General features: G+C 43.7%; 1 protein-coding gene across 2 annotated transcripts; it reads right to left on the bottom strand.

The window, feature by feature from the left end:
• Positions 1-9,031: 9,031 nt before the first annotated feature.
• On the bottom strand, positions 9,032-18,620 carry LOC133884674 (alpha,alpha-trehalose-phosphate synthase [UDP-forming] 1-like). Of its 2 annotated transcripts, XM_062324180.1 has the most exons (18): positions 18,318-18,620; positions 17,653-18,183; positions 17,442-17,539; positions 16,944-17,332; positions 16,033-16,147; positions 15,703-15,804; positions 14,408-14,558; positions 13,123-13,211; positions 12,812-12,860; positions 12,588-12,688; positions 12,314-12,501; positions 12,084-12,201; positions 11,519-11,698; positions 11,302-11,424; positions 11,137-11,224; positions 10,914-11,044; positions 10,721-10,819; positions 9,032-9,766 (listed from the first exon to the last, which is right to left on the bottom strand). In XM_062324180.1, exons 2-18 carry the CDS (start codon positions 18,128-18,130, stop codon positions 9,356-9,358), a joined length of 2,910 nt encoding a protein of 969 aa, XP_062180164.1. In that variant the 5' UTR covers positions 18,131-18,183; positions 18,318-18,620; the 3' UTR covers positions 9,032-9,355. The 2 variants fall into 2 exon arrangements, with proteins under 2 accessions (XP_062180164.1, XP_062180163.1); XM_062324179.1 differs by having other exon boundaries at positions 17,653-18,620.
• Between the last annotated feature and the right edge of the window lie 526 nt (positions 18,621-19,146).

Here is a 19,146-nt window from a genome sequence, read left to right as displayed (position 1 = left end):
GTAATGGCCGGAAAGCACTGTTTTGGTGCTCTTAATGGTTGGATGGAGAGGCACCAAAAGACATAGCGCTGGTACTATACTCACATTCCATACGAAAGAACATGACTATTACCAATGCCCGGTCAGACCGTGCGAAGTCTCAGTCAGACTGCCTGGGAACAGAGGCTATGGGGGTTCTGCACATCTCTGGCGATCAGACTGGCAAGTGCGCGGTTGGACCACTGGGGGGGGGGGGGTCTTTTCCCGGTTTCTTCCTAAAGGGTTTTGAGTCTTCCTAGCCACCTCCAACCATTTCCACCTGTCGGTGACATGGGAACCAGGGGTCCCCGAGTCCCGGGGCCAGGACAGCAGAGTGCCACGTGGCGCCCTCCCTCGGGGATTATCTCCCCGAGGTTCGAGAAGACCAAGTTCCGGGAGAGGGTGCTCGGGGTCATGAACAGTGGTCCCCGAGTACCCAAGTTCCCCGATGACCCGAGAAGGCCAAGTTCCAGGAGAGGGTGCTCGAGACCACGAACAGTGGTCCCCGAGCACCCGAGTTCTCCGATGACAAGAGAAGTCACAATTCCGGGAGAGGGTGCTCGGGGTCATGAACAGTGGCCCCCGAAAACCTGAGTTCCCTGAGGACCCGAGCAGTCAAGTTCTGGGAGAGGGCGCTCGGGGCCATGAACAGTGGTCCCCGAGCACCCGAGTTCCCCGAGGACCAAGGAAGAGCATATCCGGGAGAGAGTGCTCGGGACTGTAAACAGTAGTCCCCGAGCACTCACAGTTCCCCGAGGACCTGAGAAGTCCTTCACCTGTGGTCCCCACAGGGGCTCAACGGTAAGGTGTCAATTGGTGAGAGGCCCGATGCTGCATTTAAGAGGGCGCGTGGCTTGTCACTTCCAACCACTCCCCCTACACCTGCTGTCAGTCCTTGCCACGGTCTAGCAGGGAGGCGTGGGGACATTTAATACGCGGGTCCCATCGCGCGTCATCCGGCGCGCCTCGGGATAATGTCGCAGGGCTCGAGGCATATCGCCTGCCACCCTGCTGTGTCAGGCTCGCTCTGACAGGACGGGCACGCGGGGCTGCTCGGTGGCTGCCCGGTGGGTCCTCCCCGCAGCACCCGCCGAAAAGCAGGATGATGACGACAAGACCGGACGGGGGCGCGTTTTCAACCCTCCCCGTAACATCAAGCTGCAGCCCATGATGGTTGCTTTCCATTTCTGATGACTTGAAACTCGCGCCATCCTTTCTGGGCACGCTACCCACCCCGATGAGGTATAAAAGGAGGGCGGGCTCCCCGGAGAAGAAGGACGAACAACTTGGATCGATCGGGTCCTTCAGTTCGAGCTCAAGACAGAGAAGTTGGAGAAGACAAAGATAAGTTCAAGAAGCTCAACAGACGCAGACAAGCTAACGAAGCTCTAGACTTAGACAAACATCCTTGTAGCACGAGAGATCCTAAGAGAGGCATTCCCTGAGCATTTATAGCATACACACAGGAGTAGGATATTACGCTCCGTGCGACCTGAACCTGTCTAAAATCCCCTGAGCATTTATTTCCTCCTGCATCTGATCATCCAATCCACCTGCATCTCATTTACTCCCATTTATTTCACGTACGAGGCAGATTCAGAATCATCTCCCCTGGCCGAATTTCAAAGGGGATCCCTCCGGATCCCCGCTTGTGGAGTTCATCCTCCGACACCACCCAAAGTAAATATGGTGGAAACACACATAAACTAAAGACATAAATTTTAGAAACATTTTTTAACACTTAAAATATGATTTTAAGACGTTATATTGATCATGCATACTAAATGACTAGATTAGGATTTTTGGGACGTGACAATCCTTCCCCCCTTAAAAAGAATCTCATCTCGAGATTCAACAAACTTAGGGAAGAGGGCGATAGGTCAAACATCGCCACAAAGTGAGGGATGGACATTTTTAGTAGCAAGACGTCTAAGAGGAAAATTGCATGTTCAAGGATAAAGTGTCGCATGGGCATGCACATTAAGCTAGGCAACATATTCCACGCAAAAGTCAGCAGTTAGACTGCCAGCACACCTCACATGCCTTAATCGGGAACACCAAAACAATCTAACACACACGATTGCTTTACACTTAGGGACAATAATATAGCTAAAAATGTTATATTTACCGTGAACAATAGCTGCGCCATAACCATACGTTACTTAAGCTAGACTAACTCTAGCGAACTAACCCTATTTCCTACGCACTTGCTTAGCCTAAAACCTCGACACAGAAGATCTACTCCTTGTACATCTCCATCGTGTCTTCTCCTTGTCGATAGCTCCCGCCATTACACCAAAACTAAGAGCATTTCCAACTCGCCTTCAACCCATGAGAGAATAAGGTGAGTTAGAGAACAAGTTGAGCCATATTAACAAGCACAAGACAAGAGAGAGCTCTAAGAAAAGGTAAGCAATAAAGGGATCACATCCTTAGAGCATGAAATTAAACGTTAAATAGTTTAGTTAGTGAGGTGGGCATATTTTACTTAGAACCACCATACTACCCCAGCCTACGGTCAACCATGCTCTGATATCAAGTTGTGAGGACCCGTCCAAATTGTATTCGAATTAATCACTTGGGCGATCATTTTATAAGATGACAGCTAGCCCACATATGCTTCCGACGCGTCGCATGCTAACCCACATCTCATCACAAAGATCGTAACCACCAATGATTAGCCCAAATCCAATTATGGCAGTCCTTGTATGTGTGCGTTGGTAACTTTCAAGAAAGCTATTACCCACACATATCTTTAACAACATGAATATCACAACATCAAGATTTACCAGGATTCAAAAGATTACAAGTTGATACATTTACCAAAAGACAAGGTTTCATCTAGCGTAAACATATATACATCGTAGCGGAAAACACAACTAAAGAAATAAAACCAGTGGCACTATTTGCCCACAAGGCTAAAAACCGGGATTAGAGTAGCATAGCTGTTGCTCGCCACCACACCGCTCTCAGTGGGAGACAAGTAGCTGGCATCGAACTTCACCTGAAAAGAAAATAAGCAGCGTGGGTACGAAGGTACTCATAAGACTTAATCCATAATTGGTACATATAATAACCCGACTCCAAGGATTATACATTTGGATCGATTAGTAAGGAATCGGCCATAAGGTTAAGTAAAGTCATATGAAAAAACAGTTTTAACACAAATATGTTAGCATATACAGTTAACCGCATGTACCATGCTATCCTGATATCAACATCATGAACAAATCTATAAAAAAAACATTCTATCTCAACAATAAACATCACCAACTATTTTTCAACATACCATAACATCATCCCACATCGGAACTTTACGACTGCTGCAAATGGACATAAGCATGCTTATGACCGAGAGCGTGACAATTCGAATTGTTCTTACACCCTGCAGGGGGTACATCTTTACACACACGACTCAAGGACCATTTAGCTTGCGTGGCCACACAGGCCCACACAAGAGGGTACTCGTGTCAACCTTTCCCAAGTAAGCTATAACCGTTTGAACAGGTGCATCTAGGTGTGGGGGTCATCTAGGACTACTCTCAGAGCAAACTAGATACCTCTACAAGTCTATTATACCCACAACACCTGATATGTGCAAGCCAAAGATTCACAGATACATGAGGTATTCGGCTCATCCTTCCCATAATCAGATATGTGGTTAGTACATATAGTGCTAGAGCTAACTGCAACAACAGTAGATGCTTAAATGATGCAAGTGGTCTATGACATCTGGGTTCCTCTCTCAACCTACCCTTAGCACCGCCCATATATCACCTCATTCTCATAACGGATACTTCCCAATATCATAATTATCTTGATGAACAATAAAATAAGCTCTAAACTCACGAACAATGGTTGAACCACTATTCGACTTCTACTGAGGACTTATGCGTTGCTAAGGATTTCGGTCAACATTTTAAGCTAGACATCAACAATATTCTACCCAGATTACAAGAATAAGGATAATCAACAAGATCAAGGTAGAAATAATGCAGCAAAATAGGCTCTATCAATATAACCTGACATTGGAATGCTAACATGTATAACTTACCTAAGCAATAACTTATTAGTTTAGACTCCACATGATCCAAATTATAAGGTGAAATATTCTTAGATATTTGTCTTGCTGCTCTGCTTCAAAACGAGATCGACCCACAAAACCTTCTCGTGAAAACCCGCTACTCTCCGGCTCGATGATCACTAAAAGAGGAGAATGTATCGCAATAAGCATGATGAAATGCCACAAAATAATTTATATGATGCATGATTATGGAAATATTTGTAAAAGAACACTCAGATGATTGGGCTAGAAGAGGTTTAAACATCAGATAAGACAGCCTAATGGTACTATGATCTGGGTGGTTGGCGATCAGACCGGGGGCAGGGTGGCGGTCAGACCTCGGGTGGACAGAGAGGAGAAACGGCTCGAAGTGGGTCTAGTGGTCAGACCGGGAGGGTTGGCAGTCAGACCGGCCAAATGGCGGTCTAACTCCTGACTATGGAGTCTAACTTGAAACTAACCAGCTAAGTTTCCATCCCGGTGGTCTAACCAGCCATAATGACGATCAAATCGTTGGGCCTGGCCGATAGCGCCTCCATGAGGCCGCCAACGAAGGCTCCGACGACGCCTTTAAACATGAAGGGTACCAAGATGCTCTAGGAGACTAGTGGAGTGCTTCTAGGATGGGTTTTACAACATTTACTGAGCTAAACTTGGAAAGCTCCATGGATGGGATCTAGGCTAGGGTGGAGCTCGAGTCTAAATGGAATGAGGACTGATTAGGGCTTGGGAATGACAGGAAAATGGTAGGAGATATCTCACCTTAGCGTAGGAAATCTTTCTATTAGAGGGAATCACTCTGAGAAAGCTCCGATTTAGAGATCAGGCTTTGGGGTGGTGTACGGGCTTGGGGTGGAACCAACATAAAAATGTCTCCGACAAAGAGGATGAATGGGATGAGCTTAGGGAAATCCTAGAGGAGCTTGGGGAAGCCATCTACGTCGATTTCCAAGCGTCGTGGTAGTCGAGGTAGAGCTCTTCTCTCTCTCCTCCCGCTTGTGTCGTGTTCTGGCAATGGGAAAACTTGGGGACAACCTCGGGGGTGATGTGGGGGACTTGTGGACGACCATCTCCTTTGATCTTCGGCCTCTACTGAGCTTGAGGTGGGGGATCTTACCTCTTCTCTTCTCCTCTCTCTCTCTCTCTCTCTCTCTCTCTCTCTCTCAGGTTGGGGAAGAACAAATGAGTGGGTGAGTGGATAAGAGTTGGTCGATGGCTTTAAGTGGACATTCTAGGTTTTGGCAGTCATACCGCAAAAAGTCTCGGTCATACTGCCCGAGAACAGAGGCTCTGGGGCTTCTGCACGCCTCTAACAGTCAGACTGACAGGTGCGCGGTTGGACCACCGAGGAAGGTCTTTTTCCTGGTTTCTTCCTAAGGGTTTTGGGTCTTCCGAGCCACCGCCAAACTATTACCACCCAAAGTAAATATGGTGGAAACACACATAAACTAAAGCCATACATTTTTGAAACATTTTTTAACACTTAAAACCATATTTAAGACGTCATGATGCTCATGCACGCTAAATGACTAGATTAGGATTTTTAGGACATGACAATCAACACCGAGATCTTCACGCTGAGGAGATCAACGCTGTAATAGCAGTAGTGCCTCTACGATATCCACACACACAAGGATGGAACATCATACGCCGGTGTGCTAGCACCGCACGTTCGACTAGAGTTTCATCGGGCGTTCGGAAAGAGGTGGCGGCCAGGGTTTTGGTGCCAGAATCAACTCATGCGCCAATAGCCCCTGCCTCCTCTTATATATAGTACGCTAACTTTAATCATATTAAAGCCCATTATAACTCTAAACCCTAACAGACCTTTAATCATATTAAATCTCACTTGCAGATACAATCTGAATACACGATCGCCTCTAGGGCATATCATAACAGAGCACCAGTTCATGTCTGATTCTTCTAACATGCAAATCTACTAATTAATCAATCTAATGGCCTGAGTTAGTGAGTCAGACCAGGAAAATCAACTTGTCGCAACTTTGATCAAGAAAATCGAAAGGATAATTCATAGCAAACTCAATGCAATGCTAAAAAAACATAATCAAAATTGAATCAATCCGGATGCGCAGCCTTCTGGAGACCAGGGAAGACCTTCCCTCTATCGCTGACTTCTTCAACATCTCATTGCCTTCGCCACCATGCCATGGATGTGCCTCTCCGCGCTGTGAGCTGCAACGAACGCCGACAGATGCGCTCCGGCGTGACCTCTCCAGCGACAGGGTTGAAGTGGATGGAGGAGAGACTAGGACGAGGACATTGAGGGCTTGAGCACAAGGGCGGTGGGGTAGGCATACTGGGAGGAAAGCGGTGCCTCGAAGGGGTGCCCACGTGGACCTCATGCCGCATCGCCCTAGTCTGTCTCGGGAGCGAAGCTCCATTCCGAAGGACATAACTGCATCATGTACCGTGGCGTAACCGCTGACACGTGAGCCAACTCTTAGTAGGATCCCATGTGTTAGCGACAAAGTTCCACTATGCATTTATGTCAGGGAAACCACTTTTGTTCTCATCAGGCCTTAGCCCTGGAGCGAATCTTGCTTGAGCTGGCCCTGGCTGTGAACCAAACATGTGGAGGATGCACCAGTTGATCCGTGCGAAGTCACCTAACCAATGACACTGTTAATTCCCCTACAATTTTAAAATCTTGTCCTAGGGAATAAAATTTCCCTTCACCTGTCTAAGCAAATCCTAAGGAACACTCGTGTGGAAGGTAGGAAGTTTTCAGTTCGCCTAACCTAACCTAACCTGCATTACATCTATGTTGGTGTATCTCTCGTTCATCTTCAAGCAATTGCACGCATACATACATGACGTCGTCATATGTTCCTCATGCCTAATGCGTTGATACTACGATAAAAAGAAAAGCGTTGACACTGCAGGTCATTACTTGGGAAAAGTCAGCAAATGCCAAGCATGCATGCGAATGCGACTATTGCACCATGTACTTGCCAAGGAGCATCTTATGCTTTTGATCTAAGGAACACAACAATAGCATGCATTTATTTCATATCATCACAAACTTAGTTCTTCGAATCTTTAGTAAGAACTCGATTGCATTTCCCTACTCAAAAGTTCATCGTCGTTGTATATGTCTTTATTCTCAAAATGAAATGGAAAAAGAACTCAAGGGGACAACCTTTTTGGTCGTCGGAAAAAAACTTACTGTGCCCCTGACTCATGCTAGTAATATAATTGCTCAACAACTTCAAAAGCATCCCCAAAACATTCCTACACAGCAAAAACGAAGCAAGCTACGCGCGGGCAAAAAGATCACAACAATGTCCCATTTCACGATGGAAACACACGAACACGCCAACGCGCTGAACGCGTGCTACCGACGACGATGCGCTAACACGGCCGACGGCGAGGGGCGGCGACGCCCGGCGGCAACTCTGGTGGCCATGGATATATCGATCGGTGACGACATCAACGGCCTCCACCCTTCTCGTCCACCACAAGCAGCAGCCGCAGCCTCTAGGCCCTCTACGCGGCGGCAGCAACGCCACCAGAACTCCGCCACGTCGTCTTGCACCGAGTCATCTTCGTCCGGCCACAGCACGTCCGCCTCCAGGAACTCCTCCGCCGCGTCGATCTCAAGCCCGGCAGAAACGGTGGACGGGCCGGACAGGAAGAAGCCATCAGACGACCAGTCAGACAGCAGGGCGCTCATCGTCAAGGTCGAGCTCGACGAGGCAGCTGGCTCACTGAACGGTTCGCACGAGAAGTCGACGGCGGCATCGTACTCGTACAGCTCGGGAGCCGGCGAGTAGTCCCCCTCCTCGTCCTCCAGCGACGGAGGCGGCGTCTCCGGCCACGGCCACAGGACGTCGGCTTCTTGGAACTCCTCCATCGACTTCGGTAGCTTGGGAATCTAGTCACGCCAATAGCGGAGCATTTTTTGTCGTAAGAGAACTGCGTCACGGAGGTCGCTTGCTTGGGGCCCCTGACGTGACGTACGGAGCACTCTTCATTTCGAATCATTTCATTTCAACCCAACTGAATTCGAAATGCTTGCAAAATTGCAAATTGTCTGATGATCACTGGCGATTGGCGTGATTTGGTCCATTTAGTTATGTGCAGTTTGTGCCAACTCGGAAATATCAGTGTCACGGAGAATTTCTTTGGTTTTTCTAGGAACACAATAAATTAGATCTTGTTTGACAGACTTTCAGCTCCTAGCTACACGTTAAATTTTGAGTTTGTAAACTAAGCTAAAATTATTTAAATCTTAATTTTAGACTAAAATAAAAATAAAATAACTCATCCAAACATACTCGGTGTATCCACAACTCTAGCCCAATAAATTTCTAGAGCTAGATTATTAGAAATAGAGCTCTGCCAAACATACTTTTACCTGAAATTTAACTTAGGGAGTTCTTTGTTTGCAAGGATCGATTTACCCCCGTATTTTAGGGGAAGCGCTTGATTGGAGGCGTCGGAGTGGAGATTATCGAGTGACAAAAGCATGGGCATAACAAATGCCAAAACTGCATTACTCAAATGGATAAGCAATCATGAAGGTTACTCGTTGCTTGACCGAGTAGTGCAGGAATGTGGTTAGGATTAGGGAGGAGCCCCACAGATCAAGTCATCCCAGCGTGAGCTCCCCGGACGGGGATGGCTGATTGCTTGAATAAGCTGCATTGATATACAAGTGGCTTTCTCCTCCGATGCAAGTTGATTCCGTCAGGGGCTGCAGTGCTGCACAGTGCTTCAACGAACCTCACACGCGCAGTCTCTCTCACCTTCTACAAATCTCGCTCCCCTCAGCCTCATGGTGAAGAATATGAATGTGGTCTCATGGTGCAAGTGTATTGCAAGATGAAGTCAATTGGCAACACCACAAATCAAATAGTTCAAAAGTGAAATCTAAAAAATGGACGAGGAAAAACCGAAAGCACCAGCGCATTCACAAGCTTGCAGAAGTAGAAACCAGCAGGTTGAGATGTAACAAAAAAAAAAGGTTTGGTTTTCAGCAGCTGCACCTTCATGTTTGACAGAGCATTCAGTGTAAGCATGCGTCGATAAAAAGGATCCTGCCGATTGCAGATCATACCAGAAGCGAATAAACTCTCTAAACCCTTTTATCTTTTTCATTGGCTCTCCTCTCGCAGTTTTATCACGAGCTTAGATTTTGTACAGAATTGTACAACATGCTGACCAGCTACGGGTGTAACTCTGTCGCGCATATATGAAATGAATATTTTTTAGGTTAATACTTCTCTGGTGAAGCCTGGAGGCTAGAGGTATTTACTGTCTATCCAAGAACATGTAATCAGCAGTGCTAGACTGGAAGCCAGCTGTTGCTGTTGCCAATTCTTTGAGGAAGGAGACAACCTCTTCTGACGAGTTAAGCAGGTAACGGGCGTTCGAGCGCTTCCTTCCAACAGCGCAGGAGAAGTAATTCTCACCCTTCAGATCTAGAACCGAAGACCCTTCGCGCCAGTCGTGATTACTACTTGTGGTGCTGTGACTTGATGAAGATGACCTCTCAGATGCAGCCTGTGCCTTCTGTATCCTGGACTGAGAATTCCTGGAATAGCTCTTGCCATTTGACGGTCTTCCGTTCGGCCTCGTGTCAACAGATGCTGAGCCGCCATCTGGTTTTACTTTCGATTCAGAAGGATACTCAGGATCGAAAAAGACATAAATGTCCTCATCCTGAAAAGAGGAGGAAGAAGAAGCAGATGTTACCGAACGAAGCCAAAATTTGATAGAATAGGCACCCCTCAACCTAAGTAGAAACTAATCAAGAACCAGGATAGTCCATGAAAGAACTAAAAATAGGTTAATTCCTACAGTACATTTAAATCATGGAAATTGTCCGAAGTAAGCTTCTCAAAGGAACGGTAGGAAACATGCAGGATCTATGCAGGAAGTTGCTCCGTTTCTCAGGGTTGCTATTTGCAATTTTGCATACATATCCAAACAGTTAATAAATAGCTCATGCAATTGCAAATTGGTAGCTTTGCAAAACTATATTGGTCTGAAGCATATTTATAAGGACATTGTTTATTGATTTGACTTTTGCATTGCTACCCATTCTGTATTGTTGCATCAGCACATTGACAAGCATGTTTCTTTGGGAATCAATATTTTGATGAACATTCATGATTTTACCGTTGTTGCAGTAGGTTAAAGAAAGGAAGATTTATTCCCCTTTGGCAGTTTGACTTTGGCATACTCCCATCTCATTTTCTTTATAAAAAAATTGCAAGATAAAATACTGATTTCCATAAGTGGTGTTTAGGTAGTGGTCTAAACCGCATAAGTCCACATTCGACTCCTTGAAATTAAATATACAAGTTCCTCCCATGTATTCTCGTGTTCCCCTCTTTCTCCTCTTATCACATTTTTCCAAACAATGGACACAACAACATTGTATTTAAATACATTCAATACAAAATTCCTTTGATTTTCCTTCATTTCGCCTTGCAAGATAAGTGTAAATTTCTTAGAAAAAACACGATACTGAAAATGCTGGCATATGAAAAAAAATGGCATTTTGAAAGTCCTATATCTTTCATTTATTCATTCAAAGTTTCTAATGTTTTCATTATCCTATCCACTGAACTAAAAAAAGGGAACACGAACATGAACTTGCTGCAGAACTACCTTTCCGAGGAAGTGTCCTATACATAGGACATAGTCAATTGGAGTAACCATGCTTTCGCTATGAACTATCTCCCCTAGAATACGATCAATTGCAGCACCCTATAGAAAGAAAACAAATTGTGTGTAAAACCTCAACTAGCTAAATATGGAGAAAACTATCCGCCATCATGAATCATCATACTGAACCACTGACCTTTGTGACTCCAACAGACCGAACTTCAACCGATCGGCTCCCTTGAACAACATCAACAGCTGCATTTGAGATTGGACCTGTCCACAAGTGCTGCAGCATATCTCTTGCTTGTAGTCTTCCAAATTCAACATCTTTTTAATAGGAAAGTGGAATAATGTTAAATGTAAATATGTTATGCTATTTTTTATTTTTAAAAAGATACACATGGAAGCAAAACACTTACCAGCATACTTGTAATTCCACACAAATGACGTTTCACGGTGTTCGAAATGAGATCTTGGGGTTCTTTCTGTAAAGTATTCAAAAACATGCTGGGGAAAATATAAATGATGTCAGAAGGTATATATTAAATGGTTACGACAGGACATTACTCAGGAAATAGGCGGACCTTTACGCTGTCAACCCAGTCCATGTTCAGATGTTCAGGCATTGTTGTCATCCATTGTCCATCAGTCGGGCGTAAAAACATCCCATGCTCTGCTGCCAACCACATGTTAAATTCTCCAAAATTCTGCACACAGGGAGCGGTATGTTGGTTCTGATGGGAGATATAGTGTTCAATCAATCACATCTAGAATAAGAGACAGGTCTGGTCTGAGTATTACTTCATCAAGAACACTCCTGTCACTTCCACTGAGAACAATAACTGTAGTACGCTCATCCTCGCATAGGGCTTTCAAAGGACCCTTTAAGTCTGGATGCAACTTGAGCTCCATTTCCTTAATTTGGTCACCACCCCTTCTCCCAGAGGATTCGACTGGCTCAGTCAATGTTGAATTGAAACCCTACATTCATTCATATATATAAATAACAGGAATACGGATTGTTATTGTTAAGATGCAATTAAGGTCATTAAATTACAACTAAGAACATTATCCATCATTCGCGTATGCGATTCATAAAGTCATTGAAAGTGCAAGGGTGCTGAAAGCCTTTTTACGGGAAGTAAAAATTCACTGGACTTCCTAAAAAAATCACTGGACAATTGAATATGTCACAAATGTGTCATGATGATCTAGTCTAGCAGAAAATGTAAGGCTAAAACCCAAAGTGACTCTATGGAGAGAAATTGCTATCAGATAACAAAGGAGCAGTTTTTGAATTAGAACACCCTGTTAGCACCAGAATGAACAATTTCTCCGCAAAATATCAAGTAGGAAAGAAGAATACCAATATGAGCAGACGATTTTTAGAACACAAATATTGTTGGATTGCTGTTTGACTAGGGAGACTGGGAGGAACTTGTCTTGTTCTCAGTTGTGCTTCAGCAACCGTATCGTTTAGCTCACTACATGAACAAGGAAAGGATAATCATCAGAAAGTCTTGCAAACAAAGTCTATAACAAAAGAGATTTGGTCCACCAAACTACAAGCCGAGCTATTGGAAACGAGCACCTCACCATACAAAAGTTTCAGACCAATCTTGAGCTGTGTGACTTGTCACATGAGCATAGTTATGCCTGTGTCGTTTCTCTCTCTCATCAGGTTTCATTGTCAAAGCATGATGTATTGAGTTTGCGACTTCTGTAATGTTCCAAGGGTTTACTAGAATGGCACCGGCTCCAAGTGATTGTGCTGCCCCAGCAAACTGAAATCACAGTAATAGAAACACATTTATGGAATATAAAAAAATCCCTTAAAAACAATACAATGCATGCGTAATTGATCAGCTACCTCACTCAATATCAGAACTCCTTTCTTTGATCCTTGGCATGCAACATACTCATAGCTTACAAGATTCATGCCATCTCTCAGTGATGTTACAAGAGCTACATCTGAACAAAAACAGAGAAAATTTCACAAGTATGAGAAAAGCCACTAAAATACTGATGGAAAGTACAAATCGGGCAACTATCGGTCAAAATGTCAGTATCAAGAGAATTGTTTGTAACAGTTACCAGTAACTGCATAAAGAGCACACAAGGCATAGAAATCAAGAGATCGGTCCTGCAAGGAACACATAATTTCAGATTAAAAAAGAACTGCATTGAAGCCTTTCTGATGTAAGGTGCTTAAATCTTGATGCTGTATTTGTAATACCTTTGACAGCCAAATAGATAGTGTTAGTTTTATGAAATTAGAAAATGTTGGTAATTTGTGCTAATGGCTAGTGCTAGTGCCTACTACCTACTCAACAGAAGATAATGCTTAAGGTAAAGTTAGGTCATAAGACAGAAATAGAGGTAGCAATGGAAAGTGTGAAAAATACCAGATGATGAATAGGGACAGCAGTCAATGTTCCAAATCGACCGTTTATGCGCCCGACAATTTCATGTACTTGGCTTGTAAGCTTTTGATCTGCAAATCATAGTAAACTAGTCAGTGACCAGAAACAATCAGGTTAGACTTGCAGAACAGATATGTGGAAGTATGGTCCCAAAACCAGCAAATAAGGTTTAAAACAATTTGTTTCATCTATTTGTCCAAAAGTAAGGCCCCCATAAGAACGTTAAACACAATTTCAAACGAACAAGTGGGTGCTATGAGTCATTCATGAAAGGTATACTCTCTAGCAAATTCTGAGTAACAAGAGACTAATGATTACTAATATGACTTATTTCTTATCAATAATAATCAACTGGAAACAAACATATGGGCTTGTTAAGATATAGAGAACCTAGAAGCCTGACAAGTACGCATAAGATACAAACTGTAGTAACACTCACTGAGTGTTCTAAATCAAACAATAAAAGGGTTTTTTTTTTGCACGCACAAGCATACAAACTGCTCTCACCGGTCACAAACAAGTGTTGTTTTGGACATCCTCAAGGTCACCAAAACATAACTTCGCCACTAATTTCTATGGTAATATATCTATAAAAGCTAATAAATATGTAATATTATGAAAATGTTTTTTGAGACAACTATACTAACAACTGCACATGCTCTAGGACAAGAATTAATTTTCTTTTACTGGAGGGAATAAATCATTATGCATGTAACAAGATGTACTTGGAACACTTGTCTATCGGTATGATTAAAGTTACTGAACAAAAACCCTTGTTGAGAATTATACAGCATCCACAAAAATCATCAAATATTTTAACATACAGAAACTTTCAGAACTCTACTGTTTGCACTAATTTAGTCACTGGAGCTTACAATTCAATATGAGAAATGTTAAGTGCTTTACAAAATTAACAAAAATGCAGTAGGATTATCTGTCTCATAATTTAGAAGACTAAAAGGGTCCAAAACGTGGATATTTTACACCCAACACTATAAAACATCTACCATCACAAACAATAAGGGGACAGAGACATTCGCAATATTGTTAGAAAATGTTAGAAAAAACCATTAAAAGAAACTAATAAAGCCTCCTATGCCGAACACGAACATGTTACTTAAACTACACCATTTCGGATAACTTGCAAAAGGAATTCTATTTATCAAAGAAGATATCAAACTGGTAAATTAACTTATATACTGCATACAGGCTTGCAGAGTTGCATTAAGTATAAATAAATAAGGGAAAACACAGAAAGGACTCATACACTCAGGGACGTCGGTCCTTGTTGGCACAGCAATCTGCAGTAGAACAACTTTATCATTCCAGTCCGGGTTTTCCTCAAGAAACTTTTCAAAGGCCAAAATCTTTTGTGGAATTCCCTTGATCATGTCAAGTCGATCAACACCAAGCATTACCTATCACATCAGCAAACAACACAAAACTATTTAAGGAACATCAATACATCATTTAATGTTAGCAAGAACAACAAAATCCAAATTAAAGGTAGTTATAGAGATAAACAGAGTAAGGTACATCAGTAAAAAAGAAAAGAAAAAAAATGGAAACTCAGTGATAGCAACTGGTGATTAATTAAAACTACCAAAAGTACCAGGTAGAACTGAAGCAAAACTGGAAAAATTCGGTAACAGTATCCTATGATCAAGACACGGTGGCGCTCAGCTAACATTAGAAAAGAAAAACTGCGACTTTCAGGGCATTCGGCGCCAAAGTATTGTAGCCTCTTATTTATTGAAGTGCATGGTATGTCCAACCAATGAATGCATAATACATGTTTTGATGAGCACAACAGAAATACTGCCCTGCTTATAAAATTTATAATGATAAAATTAAGGGAATTGTAGCGCCACTCAACTAGAACCACAGATCCTTGACCAGCCATTGTTCCGTAAGTGATGTAATTGACAGACAAATGTAACCCAATTTCTTCTGTCATTTCAATATAAGTTTCAGACACAATGATTGGAATTTATTCTTCAGAGTGAAGAGTTTTGAGTTTTCATCAAGAAGGTAATCACCTAGAAGCAAACTTCAACAATTCAAAAGTTCAGACAATTTAGCACAACATGTACTACAAGCTCTCTTATTCTTGTATTATTGTGCTATGTGCATATAAATTCTTATCCTTATGACAAGCCATAACAAGAGATGCATCTATTCTACAATTGGCATAGGACTACTGTTGATTGCTCATGCTAGCTAACAATATTACACACTGAAAAGTCATAAAGTCTATTCTAACTTAGAAAGAAGTCACATAGAATTGAAGGAGTTAGAAAACTACTTGTCATGCAGAGAGCACAGGGAACGGTGGCCCTGCTGCAAAGCAAACAGTTTCAAAGGAGCTCACATAAAGAGAAAGATCATATTCACAATTCTATAAATAAAAAATTGGAAGACGGATCTTGCAGTACGTATTTTGTCAAGTTAATCAGATGGAACCTAATATTTTGATGAACGAATTTCCACATGACCACATCTAATTTTTATAATGAATTTTAAGTTTGTCCAAGAGTAAGTAAAGGACGAGTGTTTTCATACCTTTCGACCAGCAAAACGGTGTGTTAATTCATTAATGTGCCTTTTAACTGCTGGAAGCTCCAATGCTCGCTTGAAACGATCAGAGTCTATCCCAATAGGAAACTGAAGATTTCAGCCAAATGAGTGAAAAGAATCATTCATTTCGCAAATATGTTTTGGATAACACATAAATAATCAAAATGAGAGAGAGATGCATACAAAACCTATAATTTGTACAGGTAGCAAATAAAACAGAGGAGAAACTATCATGAGAGTGGAAATAGGATTACAAGACATTTTAAGCACATATATAAAACAGCTGATAAAAAAACATTAAGCCTCGATGTTTACCGCTGCAACCCTGGTTAGTATTCCTTGGTCTTCCACACCCTCAGGGGTACCCTCGAGTCCAAGTATTCTAGTGCATGCACTCACAAAATGTCTTGCATAATCATATGTATGAAACCTGAAGAAGAAAATAAGTAAGAACACCATGAAATAACTCATGGAGTAATTGCAATCTGATAACTTCATCTACAGAGACCACTTTATATGCATTTTCCTGTATTGTTTATTTTAGCCTTTCTGGAATAAATTCCTTGGAAGTTCAGCTATAAATAAAAATTAGAAGGTAACAGTTTTGCATATATTCTCATCATCTTTTTAGTTGGATCTTGTGGGTTTCATCTCTAGCCTATTCCAACTTGCTTGGGACAACGGCTTTGTTGTTGTTGTTGTTGTTGTAACAGTTTTGCATATAAACTTCATGGATGACTGCTCAGATCAGTTGAAAGCAAAAACAACTAGACCAGTAAAAAATATACATCGTCAACATTGTGGCACTGATATATCCCTACCATGATAGCAAGATATCACAAAAGTATCGCAATCTATAGCACTGCTTTCTGTCTGTTATAAAATCAATGAACTGGCAAGCAATCCATGTCATGGCTGTCAAATTAGAGCATTCATTTTCACCTGCTTTTAGACCTAGGCACTTTGACTGTCTGAAGCAAAAAAATAATCAATTTAAAAATTCTACACTGCTCTAAAATAACTTTATTATGGACAAGGAAAACAACCAATTCCACACGATTTTTTTCGACTCATTAGGACTTGCATGCACAAAAAGCATAGTCAAAGTCATAAAGTTGCTTAACATAAATCAAGCATGAAAAAAGGGTACTCAGTTAAGCTTTTCAGCTTTGACAATCAAATTCAACAGGAGGCACAACAGACACAAAATCGATTGGTATGCTCACCCGACTAAATCAGCACATAGCACGGAGCGAAGCAGCTCCAAACGGGATGGCAGCGTCCGGTAAATCTCTGATGACGGGAATGGCGTGTGCAGGAACCACCCGACCTTCATGTTGATGTCATGGTCCTTGAGGCACTTGGGCAGGAACATGAGGTGGTAGTCATGGCACCAGATTACATCCCCCTCCTGGTAGTGCTGATAGACAACATCAGCGAACATCTGGTTTGCACGCTTGTACGCGTCAAACTGTGACTCGAAGTTCCTTGTGGTTGCCAGCCTGTCCTCCTGTGGTAGTCCAAGGTAGTGGAACAGCGGCCACAGGATGTTGTTGCAGTACCCATTGTAGTACTGGTGCACAATCTCCTCATCCAGGAACACTGGTATGCATCTCTGCTTTGTTCAATCAATCCACAAAAATGTCTCAAATTATTAGAGTGACTAAAAAATCACTGTTCTATTGGTCCAGACAGCATCAAATTTGTCCCAAATTGCAACCAACCTTCTCGGCGAGTGCTCTGGTGAGAGCTCGCTGGCCAACCTCGTCGGGGACGTTGACGCCCGCCCAGCCGATCCACTTGGCGTCGACGTCCTTCACTCCTTCAGCATCAGAAAATTTTCGTATGAGCTTTGGTAGGTGTTAGTGCAGAATTCTGATGCATGCATCGCTCCATCACGTCGCATTTAGGAGGAGGACTAAATTTTGGAATTACCGAGGAGGGCGCTCACGAGGCCGCCGGCGCTGATCTCCAGTGACCACTGGTCCTCGCCGCGGCGGTTGGCGGAGACAGGTAGGCGATTAGCGACGACGAGGAGGCGCTGCTTCATGCCGCGGAGGCCGAGGCGGCGGAACCCGCTGCGGGAGCCAGCGAGCGGTGGCCGCGCAGCGTGCCCCGCGGCCGCGCCGCCAGCGTCCTCCATGTTGGCGGGCTCGGCGGCCCCGGGCGATTGGACTCCGTCCGCGGCGAAGGCCCCAGTGGAGGCGGGCTCGGCGGCGTCGGTGTCCATCTCGTCCGGCGATGCCGACGAGAAGAGGTGGCGGCGGCTGTGCTCCCGGAGCCTGCGCTCGATGCAGTTCGGGGAGCCCGCGCCGCCGCCGTGGCCGGTGAAGGGCGAGGAGGTAGGCATCGCCGCGTCGCCCCTTGTGCGGTTTCTGCTGCTGCGCTGGCCGCCCGCGGTGTCAGAGTTCATGCGCCGCCGCGGCACACCCGCCGCGAGACGCCGCCCCCGCCCCCGGCCCCGTCCTGCAGCATTAGGCGGGACGCTCGTGGTGAGTGATGACAACGGCGCGGCGCGGCGCGGCGGCGACAGGCGGACGCAAGCAGGCCCCCACCACCCAGGGAGGGGTTATTCGAACGAAGAGCAAACGACGACTCACCCGATCCCGAGTGGCCTCTCCGATCGATCGCCCGCCGCTTCCTTCCTCTTCCTCCTGGGAACCCGAGCCCCGGACGCCCGATCCCTTCCTTCGAGCCTAGCAACGGCTGTGGCGCTCGCCCGCAATGGGGCACTGGTTCGAATCGCGAGATGGAGAGGAGGCGACGGGGTGGGGAGGAGGAAGAGGATTACAACACCAGACCTACGGCATGCAACATGCAAAAGGAGTCGTCACGCCTCGAACTCGCAAGCTTGTTTGCGAGCACGAGCGTTATGTGCAGGTAGGTTGCAGGGCTTGGGCTTTTTAATGGGAGGGAAGGATGGAGTCCAGCTAAGATCATCTTTTAACGGTTTTATTTGTGAGTTCTATTTTATTTACAAACGGTTTTTTTATACTCCAATATTGTTTTATGATTTTCGTCATAAAAGGATTATTAAAATCATTTTCTTCACTCCGAAATTCTCTCATTTTTCTTTACCAATCTTTTCGAAGAGAAGAGATTGAAGATGAGAAAAATAAAAAGAAGAAAAACAAAAAAAAATAAAGAGAATAAAATAAAGAGAAAATAGTTGGAGATAACCTAAGCTCACCTACAGTAGTAGCCTACCTTCTAATGCATGGTTAGAAAAGTAAATAAATTATCAAAGTTATTTGGAGGAAATGAATCGCTTAACACAGTAAAATCATCGCCCATATTATTTTGATGTTGCAGAAGGATCGTTTGATTTGTTTAGTTCACATTTTTCTTATGTTCTCAAGCACTATAGGCTGTGTGCAGAGTGAACTATGGCTTGATGCCACATAAAACCGATATTTTTAGATTCTATTT

The sequence above is a fragment of the Phragmites australis genome, chromosome 11 (assembly GCF_958298935.1).
Source record: "Phragmites australis chromosome 11, lpPhrAust1.1, whole genome shotgun sequence".
In the NCBI taxonomy this organism is placed as follows: domain Eukaryota; kingdom Viridiplantae; phylum Streptophyta; class Magnoliopsida; order Poales; family Poaceae; genus Phragmites; species Phragmites australis.
Note: the sequence above shows the minus strand (reverse complement) of the source record. Positions and strands in the feature narration are given on the sequence as shown.

Bases quoted from the DNA above. Each gene is read 5' to 3' on its own strand.
- LOC133884674 (XM_062324179.1), bottom strand. From the start codon at position 18,130: ATGAACTCTGACACCGCGGGCGGCCAGCGCAGCAGCAGAAACCGCACA. The intron at 16,148-16,943 runs GTGAGCATACCA...TTTCTTCTTCAG, and splicing joins CTATGTGCTGATTTAGTCGG to GTTTCATACATATGATTATG. The intron at 11,699-12,083 runs GTATTCTTCTTT...GAATGAATGTAG, and splicing joins AAAATCGTCTGCTCATATTG to GGTTTCAATTCAACATTGAC.